Genomic DNA, 17133 nt, shown 5'->3' with positions numbered 1-17133 from the left:
GAAAGCACTGTTTTATGGTAATAAAGACACAGCCAGATTATAAATTAGCTGGTTTATTTGCATATAGTTTTTTAAATCCAGGTAGGCCAGTTGAGAACAAGTTCTCATTTACAACTGCGACCTAGTTTGGGTGTGGTAATACATCTAATGGATATGGTTTGGAGGAGATATTGATGTCAATTTATTAAGAGACAACTTGTCTTATAACTTCAGGTGAATAACAAAGGTTTTCAAGACGCCAACCATTGTCTTCCGACAGGTGGCATCTAGGCAACGCTCATCCCTCAGTGCAGGCAGATTTGTCACACTGACTTAAGACAAAAGGCCAATGAATGAAAATGACCATTTTGTAAAAATGCAGTAATATTTTACTCAATGAGGATAAAACCAGATATTAAAATAGCGTAATGTGACAACACCATAACAAAACAGTGGTCTAAGTGCCATGGAAGGAGAACTTGAAATACTGTTACACTGTTTCTGATGGTTGAATCATTAACGCTGTCTGGTTGAGTTAAATGAACCCTATGCCACCAATAGACATCCATAGAATTAGGATGAGTAGAACATTCGTGGACCTTCTGACCAGCATCCCATTGACAGCCCAACTAGTCCAAATCTGAAACGGACCCTAACCAATTCAGAAATGAAATATGGGTTTAACACATCTCAGTTGGAAGACTGCTGGCGTTTGCAACTTCAGTATCGTGAGTTTGATTCCAGCCGGGGCCACCAATATGAAAGTGTATGTACGCACTGCTGTAAATTGCTTTGGATAAAAGTGTCTGCTAAATGGCATATTATTAGATATCAGTAGCATTCACACATTCTGTATCAGCCTCCTGAAGCACACACACATTCTGTATCAGCCTCCTGAAGCACACACACATTCTGTATCAGCCTCCTGAAGCACACACACATTCTGTATCAGCCTCCTGAAGCACACACACACTTCTGTCAATCAGTTTCACTTCGTGCTACAGGCCTTCAAAACATATTCACACCCCTTTTCCCGCTAACATTTAGTTTGAAGGGGTCCTTGTTACATTGTAATTACACTGTAATAAGTACTGTGGTTAACTAGCAAGTGTGTAAATACAAGGGTGTTACAAATGGGCAGGTTTCCACTAAATTGACCAGCTTAGTGTTTCCCCTCTTCTCAGCTGCAGACAGTAACAACTGTCTCACAGGTTGTGATCAGTCGCGGATGTGCTGGGTATCTGAGAGATTAGAGCTTGTGCTCAATAGGCTGTAATTACTTAGCCTTGAATGTGCACTGTTCAAACTATATCTCCGCTCAGTGTTGTTGCTGGCACTTGACCCCAAAATAAAGTGCAGCATCTGGGTTAACTTGGTTGATCAGGTAAAAACAGATCAGTAGGTCAAACTCAATGACTTGGGTGGCATCCCAGATGTTTTAAAAACACAGTACATGTAATGTTTGCCTAAGTACAATGTAATTACTAGTTGTTACACAGGATTTAGCTAGTTAAAATGAAGTGTATCTTGAAGGGTGCTTAGTTGTAATTAATGTGTACTCACTCATACAGTACACTACCCATCCTGATACAGTACACTACCCATCCTGATACAGTACACTACCCATCCTGATACAGTACACTACCTGATACAGTACACTACCTGATACAGTACACTTCCTGATACAGTACACTACCCTTCCTGATACAGTACACTACCCATCCTGATACAGTACACTACCCATCCTGATACAGTACACTACCCATCCTGATACAGTACACTACCCATCCTGACAATCTGGCCTCATTTTAAAGCTTCTGGAAGCTACACATTTCACAATAAGGTACAGAAATGAAACTTCCAAAAGTTTCAGGGCCAAGTTATCGGGATGGGTAGTGTCCTAAATAAAATCAATTTTAAGTAGAGGCTGTAACGCAACAAAATGGTGAAAAAATCCAGGGGTGTGAATACTTTCTGAAGAGACTATAGTTTCATGACCCTGAACCCTCTTCTGTCCCCCCAAAATAAACACAAACCAAGAGTAACAAACATTGCACATAGGGCCCGATTCAGACTTGCACGCACCCCTTTCCTACTCGTCAGTAGTTGGTATTCAGACTTACCTTATGTAGGTGCGTAATTGGCTTTGCAGGTGTGGTTCCCTTACGCGAGCAAATAAATGTAATTACACAGCTGAAAATCTTCCCACTGGCTGACCAACAGATTTTCTTGTGGAGTTTTCAGTAAATTTATCTGAAGCCACCCCTTAAAATTGTGCGTACCTTTTAATTAGAATTTTCTCAGCAGACAATATATGGAAAGAACTGTTCAGAATATTAGGTATTAATGAAAGAAAGCCATGTAAATACACCTCTCCTTTTCAGCACCAATTGGTAGATTTAAAAATACTCAGATCATTGTATATTGTTTAGGGTTAGGAAAGTATTTCTGAAAAATAAAAAAAAGTATGTTTTTGGATGGCTTTTATGCACAAAATATATTGGTGAATCAAAAATAGTGGTTATAAATGTATGTGGGTAAAACGGACGGTGGCTACCGATAGTGGCTGATATTTAACAGAATACAAATTGTAAAAAAATATGGTGAGAAGTCGGGGCATATAATTAAAACATTCTATAAATCAACTCGGTAGGTTTGGCGCTATACTATTATCAACCTACAGCTTGAGTCTCCACATTTCATCCCTGCAAGTTTTAAGGCCAGCATTTCATCCCTGCAAGTTTTAAGGCCAGCATTTCATCCCTGCAAGTTTTAAGGCCAGCATTTCATCAAATTCACTGTGGAAAAGTTGACATGTTGATATGCTTCAGTTTACTGACATATGACTGGTTTCACATTCATCTGGAGCGATCATCAAGGTAAAATAGTTCTAAACAATTGTCATTTATATTTACTATCCCCTTATCCAAATGGTTTACTCATTTACCTAGACCAAATCAATATTTCTTATCAATTTGTAAATTACAGTGTGTGGAGAATGGTGTTATTTGTATCAGGAAAGAATGAAGTAGATGTTCCACCTGGAACCGACAGGTTGCTCGACCTTAACCATCCTTTCCTCCTACGTAAAGTTGGTGGAATTAAGGTAAGAATACAGCACACGGTGCCTTCGCAAAGTATTCAGACCCCTTGACTTCTTCCACATTTAGTTACACTACAGCCTTATACTAAAATGGATTAAATAAAAAAGATCTTCAAACTACACACAATACCTCACAATGATAAAGCGAACAGGTTTTTATACATTTTTGCAAATGTATAAAAAAAATCAACCTTATTTACGTAAGTATTCAGACCCTTTGCTATGAGACTCGAAATCGAGCTCAGGTGGAGTCTGTTTCCATTGATCATCCATTATATGTTTCTACAACTTGATTGAAGTCCACTTGTGGCAAATTCAATTGATTGGACATGATTTGGAAAGGCACACGCCTGTCTATATAAGGTCCCACAGTTGACAGTGCATGTCAGAGCAAAAACCAAGCCATGAGATCAAAGGAATTGTCTGTAGAGTTCCAAGAATGGATTGTGTCGAGGTACAGATCTGGGGAAAGGTACCAAAAAATGTCTGCAGCATTGAAGGTCCCCAAGAACACAGTGGCCTCCATCATTCTTAAATGGAAGAAGTTTAGAACCACAGAGGCTCTTCTGAGAGCTGGCTGCCCGGGCCAAACTGAGCAATCGGGGGAGATGGGCCTTGGTCAGGGAGGTGACCAAGAACCTGATGGTCAATCTGATAGAGCTCTAGAGTTCTTCTGAGGAGATGGGAGAACCTTCCAGAAGGACAACCATCTCTGCAGTTCTCCACCAATCAGGCCTTTATGGTAGAGTGCCCACTCCTCAGTGCAAGACATACGACAGCCCACTTGGAGTTTGCCAAAAGGCACCTAAAGGCTCTCAGACCATGAGAAACAAGATTCTCTGGTCTGATGAAACCAAGATTGAACTCTTTGGCCTGAATGCCAAGCTTCAAGTCTGAAGGAAACCTGGCACCATCTCTACGGTGAAGCACGTGGTGGCAGCATCATGCTGTGGGTATGTTTATCAGCAGCAGGGACTGGGAGACTAGTCAGGTTCGAGGGAAAGATGAATGGAGCAAAGTATAGAGAGATCCTTGATGAAAACCCGCTCCAGAGCGCTCAGGACCTCAGACTGGGGTGAAGGTTCCCCTTCCAAGAAGACTTGCAGCTGGAATCACTGCCAAAGATGCTTCAAAAAGTACTGAGTAAAGGGTCTGAATACTTATGTAAATGTGATATTTAAGTTTTTTAAATGTATTAATTTCTCTGATCTCCACTCTGAAAGAATAGCTTGCTGAAACCTTTTTTTAAATTCAAGGTCAGAATACGTTTTAAAAAAAGCGCATAAAAAGGGAATTAAGTTCCATTTACAAGTGCATAACTGGGGTCTGAATCGGCCCCATAGAGAGCAGGATTAAACAGTTCTTATTTATAGCTGCATACAAAGTAGGGGACAGGGCAGTCTGTCTCTTTCTCTCAGACCTCATTCCTTCATTCCTCTCTACATTCCTGTCTCCAGTGTCTTTGACATTACTCCTCCCTCTTGGCAGTGCTTTTATAACAGGAGTTTTCCTCTTCAACTGAGTCCATCCTCCTTCTTCCTCATCGTTGTCTGGACAAAATGGCAGACTAATCTCCAGCAGCCCCCCGGGTGAGATGCAGAAGGAGCCTATCACTATAGAACATATGTAGCAACTTCTTATCACCCTGACAATCCTCAGAATAGGACGATTGTGCCCTTAGAAACGGACCTATGGTCCGTTTTTACATTTCCCCCTTATGGTTCAATATATAATTTTAGACAGGTAAACTGTTCCTAGACCTGTCTGTGACTAAGGGAAACTTCTTGCCGGAGCTGTACCCGACATTGAAGGAAGTGCGTCCAGGCTGCGCCGAGTGTGGGTTGTCTCTCCTGTCCCGCCCTTACTGAGGTTAGAGGTCAGGGCAGCGTAGTGGACCTGCTTTATGTTCTCCTGTACCTCCGTCTTAGCCTGTTTCAGCAGGTCTGCCTGCCCCTGAGAGAGAGAAGGGGAAGGATAGGAAGAGAGAGAGGAGTTGGTTTGAGTTGGCCAATGTGGAAACAGACTGGCAATATTCTGTGTATGTGGTGTGTGTGTGTGTGTGTGTGTGTGTGTGTGTGTGTGTGTGTGTGTGTGTGTGTGTGTGTGTGTGTGTGTGTGTGTGTGTGTGTGTGTGTGTGTGTGTGTGTGTGTGTGTGTGTGTGTGTGTGTGTGTGTGTGTATTCACCTTCAGTATTGTGATGTTCCAGCTGAAACTCTCCACAGCTCTGGTGACCTTACGACCTTTAAGCCCCTCCTTCACTGCCATGGGCTTTAACTTCTCATGGAACTCCATGGCTAGGTGACCACAGACACACATACACACACAATATTACAATCTTGAACCTTTCCCTCTTTGTCAACCTCTCCAGATCTTAACCAAGCTCCAAGACTGGCTCAACCTCACTGTGTATTAACCAAGGCCCAAGACTGGCTCAACCTCTCTGTGTATTAACCAAGCTCCAAGACTGGCTCAACCTCTCTGTGTATTAACCAAGCTCCAAGACTGGCTCAACCTCACTGTGTATTAACCAAGCTCCAAGACTGGTATTAACCAAGGCCCAAGACTGGCTCAACAGGCCCAAGACTGCCTCAACCTCCCCACGTATTAACCAAGGCCCAAGGCTGCCAGAATATCTTTTGCCTCTTATGTTTAATAAATTTGAATGTGAGTGAAACAGCGCCCCCTCTGTCTCTGTATGTGTAGTGAATCGATTGGATGCGGTCTGGTCAAAAAAAGTATGACCTTGTTGCTGCTTGCATTGAATGCAAGGGAAGCCAGCGAGCATATGGCCTACCTTGACAAAAAAAATATTAAATAATAGACAATCAGCGTTGAGCTAAACTGAGGGAGCTCAGCTGTGAATGGTTCTGGCGCACCAACAAAAAAGTGCTAAGGGAAACCAGATTGTATTTGGCTTCAGACCAATCACATCAGAAGCCAAACGTCACTGACAAAACAAAACATACATTTTTGCATCTCGTTGGGTCATTGTCTCCGGTGGCTAGCTAGCCAGCTAAAATTAGCCATGGCGGGAGATAGGGATTTGGACTTGTGGTTTTACTTAATTCTCCGTACGGGCCAATGATGATAACAATGATTCTGATGCAACCATAAATTCATACATTGTGTCCCTTGCCTGAAAGGATGGAAGTTCAAGTAGCTGGCCTTGCACATCGTTGCCCATGAAAGGAATTTAGGCTAGCGAGCAAGCATTTTAGCCAGGTAGCCTAACACAACAAAATAATCAAAATCATAGACCATTTAGGCAACATGAAAGAGGAGGATGGCATTGGGTGAGTCAACATGCACACACAGAAATTAGTACCATGGACAGCCACATCATAAAGTATTTAGCTTGCGTTTATTGGACAAAATTGTTTTTGGTATCTTTTAGTTGTCACTGTGTTAATAACTATTATTTATGGCTACTCTGACATTGCTCATCCTAATATTTATATATTCCTAATATTTATATATTCCTTAATTCCATTATTTTACTTTTGTGTGTAATGTTGTGGATTGTTAGATATTATTGCACTGTTGGAGCTAAACTCACAAGCATTTTGCTACACCCGCTATAACATCTGCTAAAAACATGTTTATGTGACCAATAAAATGTAATTTTATGAGAATAAGCATAGGTGATTAGATGATGTTGAAGTTGAAATGGTGCTGGACTAGTGGAGGCAGCTCCTGTTTTCTTTGCGACTTGCGGTAACTCTCCGGTGTTTATAGTTGTTTAGTCGTCTGAAAGAGTTGGAAACCTTACCTTGCTTGGCCATGCTGTTGGTCATGTAACTGTTTGTTACATGCAGTACGGTACATTCAGACCACTTGACTTTTTCTACATTTTGTTACATTACAGCCTTGTCCTAAAAAAATGTCAATGGTTTTTCCCCCTCATCAATTTACACCCAGTACTCTATAATGACAAAGCAAAAACAGTTTTTGACATCTTTGCAAAAATACATTTACATAAGTATTCAGACCCTTTACTCAGTACATTGTTGAAGCACCTTTGGCAGCGATTACAGTCTCGAGTCTTCTTGGGTAAGACGCTATAAGCTTGGCACACCTGTATTTTATGAATGATGGCGCCAGAGGGGATGGCTGCCATTTTACGGGCTCCTAACCAATTGTGCTATTTTGGTAGTTTTTTCAATTATTTTGTACATGAAGTTGCTGCTACCATCTCGTATGACCGAAAAGAGTTTCTGGACATCAGAACATTGATTACTCACTTCGAACTGGAGAAAGATTTTTCTTTAATGAGTCTGACGCGAAGGATATACTGCTTTCCGGAGAACAGGCCCAACTCCCCTTCATTAGCGTGAAGAATAGGAAGAGATACCGAGGGAGAAGGTCGGGGTGCATTGTTCGGATTCATAGGCGAGTGTGTTAATCGCCATTACCATCGGTGCAATCACTGGAAAACAAACTCAATGATCTACGGTCGAGACTATCCTACCAAAGGGAAATTATACTGTAATATAGGCAACATCCGCACCGAGCTAGCTGACGCTTTCAAGGAGCGGGAAACTTAATCAGGATGCTTATAAGAAATCCTGCTTCGCCCTAAAATGAACCATCAAACAGGGAAAGCGTCAATACAGGATGAAGATTGAATCCTACTGCACCGGCTCTGGCGCTCATGGCAGGGCATGCAAACTAACAAGATTCAACAGACATAAACTGAACAGGTTCCACAGACAAATGACTAACAGAAGTCGAATAATGTGTCCCTGAACAAAGGGGGGGGGGGGGTTCTGGGGAGAATGGCCCTAGCCCCCACCCTCTGATCCAACATGTTTTTGCCAGTCCTGTCTGGTCCAGCGATGGTGGGTTTAATATAATAATATATATGATAATATATGGAATATATGGGTTTGTGCCCATAGGCGATGTTGTTGCCGGTGATGTCTGGTGAGGACCTGCCTTACAACAGGCCTACAAGCCCTCAGTCCAGCCTCTCTCAGCCTATTGCGAACAGTCTGAGCACTGATGGAGGGATTGTGCGTTTCTGGTGTAACTCTGGCAGTTGTTGTTGCCATCCTGTACCTGTCCCGCAGGTGTGATGTCTGGATGTACCGATCCTGTGCAGGTGTTGTTACACGTGGTCTGCCACTGCGAGGATGATCAGCTGTCCGTCCTGTCTCCCTGTAGCGCTGTCTTTGGAGTCTCACAGTACAGACGTTGCAATTTATTGCCCTGGCCACATCTGCAGTCCTCAAGCCTCCTTGCAACATGCCTAAGGCACGTTCATGCAGATGAGCAGGAACCCTGGGCATCTTTTGGTGTTTTTCAGAGTCAATAGAAAGGCCTCTTTAGTGTCCTATGTTTTCATAACTGTGACCTTAATTGCCTACTGTCTGTAAGCGGTTAGTGTCTTAACGACCGTTAAACAGGTGCATGTTCATTAATTGTATGGTTCATTGAACAAGCATGGGAAACAGTGTTTAAACCCTTTACAATGAATATCTGTGAAATTATTTGGAATTATCTTTGAAAGACAGGGTCCTGAAAAAGAGACGAAAGACAGGGTCCTGAAAAAGAGACGTTTCTTTTTTTTGCTGAGTTTATATACCAGGCGGTGTCAGAGGAAGGCCCAAAAAATGGTCAGACTCCAGTTACCCAAGTCATAGACTGTTCTCTCTGCTACCGCATGGCAAGCGGTACTGGAGTGCCAAGTCTAGGTCCAAAAGGCTCTTTAACGGCTTCTACACCCAAGCTATAAGACTGCTGAACAATTAATCAAATGGCCACTCGGACTATTTACATTGACCCCCCCCCTTTGTTTTCACACACCTGCTACTTGCTGTTTATTATCTATGCATAGTCACTTTACCCCTACCTAAATGTACAAATGACCTGGACTATCCTGTACCCCCGCACACTGACTCGGTACCGGTACCCCCTATACATAGCCTCGTTATTGTTATGTCATTTTATTGTGTTACTTTTTTTATTTTATTTTTTACTTTGTTATTTAGTAAATATTTTCTTAACTGTATTTCTTGAAATGCATTGTTGGTTAAGGGTTTGTCAGTAAGCATTTCACTGTAACTGTTGTATTTGGCGCATGTGAGAAATAACATTTATTTGGGGAGTTTCTCCCATTCTTTTCAGCAGACCCTCTCAAGCTCCGTCAGGTTGGATGGGGAGCGTCGCTCCAGAGATGTTCAATCGGATTCAAGTCCGGGCCCAAAAACATTCAGAGACTTGTCCCGAAGCCACTCCTGCATTGTCTTGGCGGTGTGCTTAGAGTCGTTGTCCTATTGGAAGGTGAACCTTCGTCCTAATCTGAGGTCCTGAGTGCTCTGGAGCAGGTTTTCATCAAGGAAGTCTCTGTAATTTGCTCCATTCATCTTTCCCTCGATCCTGACTAGTCTCACAGTCCCTGCTGCTGAAAAACATCCCCACAGCATGATTCTGCCACCACTATGATTCACTGTAGGGATGGTGCCAGGTTTCCTCCAGACGTGAAGCTTGGCATTCAGGCCAAAGAGTTCAATCTTGGTTTCATCAGACCAGAACATTTTATTTCTCATGGTCTGAGAGTCCTTTAAGTGCCTTTTGGCAAACTCCAAGCGGGCTGTCATGTGCCTTACACTGAGGAGTGGCTTCCATCTGGCCACTCTACCATAGAGGCCTGATTGGTGGAGTGCTACAGAGATGGTTGTCCTTCTGGAAGGTTCTCTCATCACCACAGAGGAACTCTGGAGCTCTGTCAACGTGATCATCAGGTTCTTGGTCAGCTCCCTGACCAAGGCCCTTCTCCCCCGATCGCTCAGTTTGGCCAGGCAGCCAGCTCTAGGAAGAGTCTTGGTGGTTCTAAAATTCTTCCATTTAAGAATGATGGAGGCCACAGTGTTCTTAAGGACCTTCAATGCTGCAGACATGTTTTGGTACCCTTCTCCAGATCTGTGCCTCGACACAATCCTGTCTCGGAGCTCTACAGACAATTCCTTCGACCTCATGGCTTGGTTTTTGCTCTGACGTGCACTGTGGGACCTTATATAGGCAGGTGTGTGCCTTTCCAAACCATGTCCAATCAATTGAATTTACCACAGGTGGACTCCAATCAAGATGTATAAACATCTCAATGGTGATCAATGGAAACAGGATGCACCTGAGCTCAATTTCAAGTCTTATAGCGAAAGATCTGACTACTTATGTAAATGAGGTCTTTCAGTCTTTTACTTTTAATAAATTAGCAAAAATGTCTAAAAACCTGTTTTCGCTTTCTCATTATGGGGCATGGTGTGTAGATTGATGAGGGAGGAAAAAAATGACATCCATTTTAGAATAAGGCTGTAATGTAAAAAAATGTGGAAAAGGGGAAGGGGTCTGAATACTTTCCGAATGCACTGTATGTTTGTGGACTTCACTGGACAGATGTTGCTCTCCGGTTTTGTGACGAAACAAAGGTGTAGCTGAATTCATTCTGCCACTGTGTCTTCTTATTTTCTTGGCCTTAACCCTGTATATTACAGTGTCAAGGCATATGAACTAACAGGTTATAGAGCAAACAACACAATTATCACAACACGTAGGTTGTAACATGTTTGTTTGGGGGGGGGGGCTTGGCTTTCCCAGAGATTTTACCCACGCACCTGGAGAGAGAGTTACAGAGATGTCTGAATACAAGAATAAAGAGGTTGAGACCGGGAGTGGGGACTGCGCATTGCTTTCCACTTTTACAGGTCATTTATGGTTGAGCCAACATCCTCAATGTTTGCAGTGAATCTCCGCAAACATTGGAAATATTTTCTTTACAATGTGCATTGTCCACAGTGGAATGAGCTTGTTGACAATGTGCCTTTGGTTTAATCCTGGTCAGATTGAGCGTGTGGTGCAGTGTGTAAATTCTGCCTGGCTTTCTCTGTCCGCCCCAGGACACTGTCACACTTTATCACCATCTCCATGGAGACAAGGAAGTGGGTTAACACCGGTCACACACTGCTAGGAGCGATAATGTGACGGAACTTTTAAACACAGCATCCTGAGCAACACCACACAACCAACACAACGCAACGCAGACCTGAATGCAACTCAGTAGATATTACTGTTTAATGCTCTCCCTCAGCCTTTCCCCCTCAGCCTTTCCCTCAACCTTTCCCTCCCTCAGCCTTTCCCTCCCTCCCTCCCTCCCTCCCTCCCTCCCTCCCTCCCCCTCGGCCTTTCCCTCCCTCCCTCCCCTCTCTCAGCCTTTCCTCCCTTTTTCTCTCTCTCTCTGTCTAACATACACCTGAAAACAACCCACTAACTGCAACACTCACTTATACACAATTACACATCATCTCGTATACACTGACTAAATCCACCCTTCCCTTCACACACAAACAAACACGCACACTTACACGCACCACGTTGCCTGCCTGCCTGCCAGTGCAGTTGCTAGGCGACGCTTGGCTTGAGTGCCAGGGCATTCCGTTGTGTGTGCATGTGAGAAACGTTCTATTTCCCTGTGTAGCGGAGCGGAACCGACAGAACAGAGAGAGATCAGCACGGGCCAGAACTCTTCTTCCCCTCCGACTCCTGGGGACTCACAAAAACCCTGCACCACAATGTATATGCTGACCTCTCATCCCCTCTCCTCAGCTCTCCTCTGACTCCTAGGGTCTCACAAAAACCCTGCAGCACAATTATCATAACTGTCTTTATGAAGGTTTATTAAAAAGTCTGTGTTACAAATGGGAGCCTGTTTCCTATATAGTATACTATCTTTAACCAGAGCTCTATGAGGTCTGCTCATTAGGCCTATACAGCCAACAATGAGCCTTTTAAAGTAATTTTCCCCAACATTTGCAGAGATCACAGTCATGGTAAATCTTGCACATGTTGGTTCAAGCGTAAATGACCTTTAAAAAGTATGTTATAGTGCACTGCATTTTAACGTGTCTTGCATTGAATCCCGGTCAAAGTCTGCTTATCCCGGCCAAATAACTATATATAGTTATTGAGCCTTTCTATCCAGCCTTCCCACGCATCTCAAACCAACATCCTCTCCTCACAGACTACCTTTTCATCTGCGAATCAATCACCTTCTCCTGGCAACCACGGAATGCTCACTGTTTATCACCATGGCGATGACGGTCTTGCCAAGTTCTGTCAGCCTACCCATGATGCCCAGCAACCAGAGTCGCTGTGGGGTAAACAAACCTTGCTCCGCCTAGTTACCCCTAGAGACTGATCTAAGGTATGTTTTGCATTTCCACCTCTATTGGTTAAGGATAGGATTTGGGGAGGATACAGTGATTCTAGATGTGTGCCTAAGGCCATCTTGACCTGTACCCAGAGCTTATGCCAACACAAACTACAGATCGCCCACACAAATCCAGAGCTCAGTCAATAAACAAACTCATCTAATAGTAACATATTGACAGATCTGCCTCAGAGCCAGGATGAAAATAGCTCCTGTGATTGGTGAGGTAGCGAGATGATGTGGGTCCCAAATGGCCCATAGGGTTCTGGTCAAAAGTAGTGCACTATATAGGGAATAGGGTGCCATTTGGGACGGTACCATTTGGGACATAACCATGGAAGTCTCAGGAGACTACAGGCTTCAGGGTGTTGTTGACGATGTCTCAGCGGGAGAGTCTGTTGGCAGGGCCTGTAGGCAAGGCTTTCTCACAGCTACTGGGCTGTTGACTGAAGAAGAACATCCTGCCTGCTCTCTAACCATGTAACTAGCCAACACAATGTTCCTTCTTTCTCTCTATGTAGAGTATATTCTCTCTCCCCTCTCTTTCCTTCTCTCTCACCTGTTGTCTGTATCTGTAGGATCCTGTCGTAGACTCCGTCTGACAGCTCGATCACCGCTCTGCTCGCCTGGATCATCTGTAGACAGAGTACACAAGATCAGTTCATTACTTAGAGACACACAAAACATATGTATCAGTTAATCGTTACATTTCATGAATAACCCTAGAGAGATTAAGACCAAAAGCCCGATTAACTAAACACTTAGTGCAATTCCTTCTGGGACATGATCCCACTTTGTGAGTCTGGTGTTTGAAAAATGAGGATAAACACTGCTGCTCCTAAGGGTCTGTCTACCACACAGACACACACTGCTGCTCCTAAGGGTCTGTCTACCACACAGACACACACTGCTGCTCCTAAGGGTCTGTCTACCACACAGACACACACTGCTGCTCCTAAGGGTCTGTCTACCACACAGACACACACTGCTGCTCCTAAGGGTCTGTCTACCACACAGACACACACTGCTGCTCCTAAGGGTCTGTCCACCACACAGACACGCACTGCTGCTCCTAAGGGTCTGTCCACCACACAGACACACACTGCTGCTCCTAAGGGTCTGTCTACCACACAGACACACACTGCTGCTCCTAAGGGTCTGTCTACCACACAGACACACACTGCTGCTCCTAAGGGTCTGTCTACCACACAGACACACACTGCTGCTCCTAAGGGTCTGTCTACCACACAGACACACACTGCTGCTCCTAAGGGTCTGTCTACCACACAGACACACACTGCTGCTCCTAAGGGTCTGTCTACCACACAGACACACACTGCTGCTCCTAAGGGTCTGTCTACCACACCACACAGACACACACTGCTGCTCCTAAGGGTCTGTCTACCACACAGACACACACTGCTGCTCCTAAGGGTCTGTCTACCACACAGACACACACTGTCCTAAGGGTCTGTCTACCACACAGACACACACTGCTGCTCCTAAGGGTCTGTCTACCACACAGACACACACTGCTGCTCCTAAACCACACAGACACACACTGCTGCTCCTAAGGGTCTGTCTACCACACAGACACACACTGCTCCTAAGGGTCTGTCTACCACACAGACACACACTCTAAGGGTCTGTCTACCCCAGACAGGCATCTAGGGTCTTCTCCCACAGACACACATTTATTTCACCCCAGGCAGCTTCCTCCCATCTATTTCTCCCCCAGACAGGCATCTATTTCTCCCCCAGGCAGGCATTTATTTCTCCCCCAGGCAGGCATCTATTTCTCCCCCAGGCAGGCATCTATTTCTCCCCCAGGCAGGCATTTATTTCTCCCCCAGGCAGGCATTTATTTCTCCCCCAGGCAGGCATTTATTTCTCCCCCAGGCAGGCATTTATTTCTCCCCCAGGCAGGCATTTATTTCTCCCCCAGGCAGGCATTTATTTCTCCCCCAGGCAGGCATCTATTTCTCCCCCATGCAGGCATTTATTTCTCCCCCAGGCAGGCATTTATTTCTCCCCCAGGCAGGCATCCAAGTCAATGTGTGAGAGCCACTTAGCGGAATGAGATTCACATTTATGCTAATAATATTCAGGGCCAGGGTGAGCGTTTCTCACTCTGATCCATCAGGGATGAGGATGCATTCTCAAAGCACACACACACACACACACACACACACACACACACACACACACACACACACACACACACACACACACACACACACACACACACACACACACACACACACACACACACACACACACACACACACACACACACACACACACACACACACACACACACACACACTGTACTATCTAAGTGGGACCAAAATAATTATTCCCATTCAAATTCCTCTTTCCCTAACCCTTAACGCTAGACCAGTAACCACCTAACCCTAACCCTGACCTTAACCCCAAACCCTAAACCTAACCTTAACCCTTACCCATATTCTAACCTAACACTAATTTGAACCCTGATCCTAAACTTAAGCCTTAAGCCTAAAACTGCACTTGTGAAATGTTCCTTGTTTTACTATCCTTGTGAGGACTTTTAAATGCAAAAGGATAGTAAATAATGCATGCGCGCACACACACACAGACGCGCACACACACAGACGCGCACACACACAGACGCGCACGCACACAGACGCGCACGCACACAGACGCGCACGCACACAGACGCGCACGCACACAGACACATTTCTCACCTGGAAAGCTCTGCAGTTGTTTAACATTGAAAAATTACGCTAAATGAAAATGTTAAATTTTTCCATTTTGAGATTTAATCCTTATTCAAAATGAAAAGAGGCATAGTTATCTCCTGTGAACCCTTTCCTGGCTGTTCCACTAAAGCAAGTGTAAGTGATTGTGTGTCATGGGAAATTACACGCACACACGACAGTCTACTTCAACTCGTTCGGGGGAGTTTGCGAAAGTAAGCACTTTTTAGTCAATCATTAATCAATTTAAAATCTCTCTGGCTTTATTCTGGGACACAGCTAAAGGTGAAAGCTATAAAGATACCTCTATAAACCAGAGGGAACAGAACAGAGACATATTGTCATCAGATATCAGACATCTTACATAACCAAACTACTTACATAATGACCTACAGGTGTCGGATCTTAATTTGATCACCCTGTTGCAGGAGAACATTCCCGCTATACAGGAAATGTAAAACTTGTAGTGTATTTGAGGTTTTAAATGCTTCTGAAGTGTGTAATTTTCCCTTTGAAATTTCTGACATGATTTTCCCTTTATGAAAAATGGCTACAAAAATGTCCATTCATTTTATCCACATAATAATTCACATTTCCTTTTGCTGCAGGATTGTTTTCCTGCTGTATTAAACTGGCTCAAATGAAGATCCTATATCTGTAGACAGATGACCCCAGACATAATCTGACCAGTGGATTGTTCAATTAAAAGCACAGCTATCTGCCCAGTGGATGGTTCAATTTTTTTTAAAGCTATCTGACGGGCCAAGCATCCATTATCAATTACACTACTTCGAGGTATGGGAGAAAGAGAGAGAAGGGGGGTGCTGGCAAAGAGAGAGACAAAGAGGGAGGCAGGGAGATGGAAGGGAGAGTGAGAGCGAGAGAGGTAGGGGGAAGGGAGAGTAGGGGGAAGGGAGAGTGCGAGCGAGCGAGGGAAGGGAGAGCAAGGGAGAGGGGGAAGGGAAAGAGAGAGGGGAAGAGAGAGAGAGCGATGGAGAAAGAAAGAGAGTGAGGGACAGCGAGAGAGCGGGGAAGGGAGAGTGAGCGAGCGAGAGAGTGGGGGAAGGGGAAGCGAGGGAAGGGAGAGCAAGGGAGAGGGGGAAGGGAAAGAGAGAGGGGAAGAGAGAGAGCGATGAAGAAAGAAAGAGAGAGTGAGAGAGGGAGCGGGGAAGGGAGAGAGCGGGGGGGAAGGGAGAGCGAGAGAGAGGGGGAAGGGAGATAGAGGGAGAGGCATAGAGAAAGAGAGAGAGAGAGAGAGAGAGGGGGAAGGGAGATAGAGGAGAGGGCCATAGAGAAAGAGAGAGAGAGAGAGAGAGAGGGGGGGAGAGGAGAGAGATAGAGAAAGAGAGAGAGAGAGAGAGAAAGGGAGAGAGAGGGATAGAGAAAGAGAGAGAGAGAGAGAGAGAGAAAGAGAGAGGGAGAAGAGAGAGAGAGGAGAGAGAGAGAGAAGAGAGAGAGGGGGAAGGGAGATAGAGGAGAGGGCCATAGAGAAAGAAGAGAGAGAGAGAGAGAGAGAGAGAGAGGGGAAGGGAGATAGAGGAGAGGGCCATAGAGAAAGAGAGAGAGAGAGAGAGAGAGAGAGAGAGAGAGGGGGAGAGGGAGAGAGAGAGGAGAGAGAGAGAGAGAGAGAGAGAGGGGGAAGGGAGATAGAGGAGAGGGCCATAGAGAAAGAGAGAGAGAGAGAGAGAGAGAGAGAGAGAGAGAGAGAGAGAGAGAGAGAGAGAGAGAGAGAGAGAGAGAGAGAGGGGGAAGGGAGATAGAGGAGAGGGCCATAGAGAAAGAGAGAGAGAGAGAGAGAGAGAGAGGAGAGAGAGAGAGAGAGAGAGGAGAGAGAGAGAGAGAGAGAGAGAGCAGGGAGAGAGAGGGCCATAGAGAAAGAGAGAGAGAGAGAGAGAGAGAGAGAGAGAGAGAGAGAGAGAGAGAGAGAGAGAGAGAGAGAGAGAGGAGAGAGAGAGAGAGAGAGAGAGAGAGAGAGAGAGAGAGAGGGAGAAGGGAGAGGGAGATAGAGGAGAGGGCCATAGAGAAAGAGAGAGAGAGAGAGAGAGAGAGAAGAGAGAGAGAGAGAGAGAGAGAGAGAGAGGGGGAAGGGAGATAGAGGAGAGGGCCA

The 17133-nt window shown here is 44.8% G+C and overlaps 1 protein-coding gene across 1 annotated transcript in view; it reads right to left on the bottom strand.

The window, feature by feature from the left end:
- Nucleotides 1–4158: 4158 nt before the first annotated feature.
- Nucleotides 4159–17133, bottom strand: part of LOC124012967 (inactive phospholipase C-like protein 2) — a 47359-nt gene continuing 34384 nt past the window's right edge. The window contains exons 11-13 of the mRNA XM_046327067.1: nucleotides 12848–12923; nucleotides 5268–5377; nucleotides 4159–5035 (exon numbers count right to left, since the gene is read on the bottom strand). Of these exons, the coding sequence (XP_046183023.1) occupies nucleotides 4853–5035; nucleotides 5268–5377; nucleotides 12848–12923 (369 nt within the window). The 3' untranslated portion in view covers nucleotides 4159–4852. The remainder of the gene's footprint in view (nucleotides 5036–5267; nucleotides 5378–12847; nucleotides 12924–17133) is intronic.

The sequence above is a fragment of the Oncorhynchus gorbuscha genome, linkage group LG24, assembly GCF_021184085.1.
Source record: "Oncorhynchus gorbuscha isolate QuinsamMale2020 ecotype Even-year linkage group LG24, OgorEven_v1.0, whole genome shotgun sequence".
Taxonomy (NCBI): Eukaryota; Metazoa; Chordata; class Actinopteri; order Salmoniformes; family Salmonidae; genus Oncorhynchus; species Oncorhynchus gorbuscha.
The sequence above is the reverse complement of the archived record's forward strand: the minus strand, read 5'-3'. Positions and strand labels throughout refer to the sequence as shown.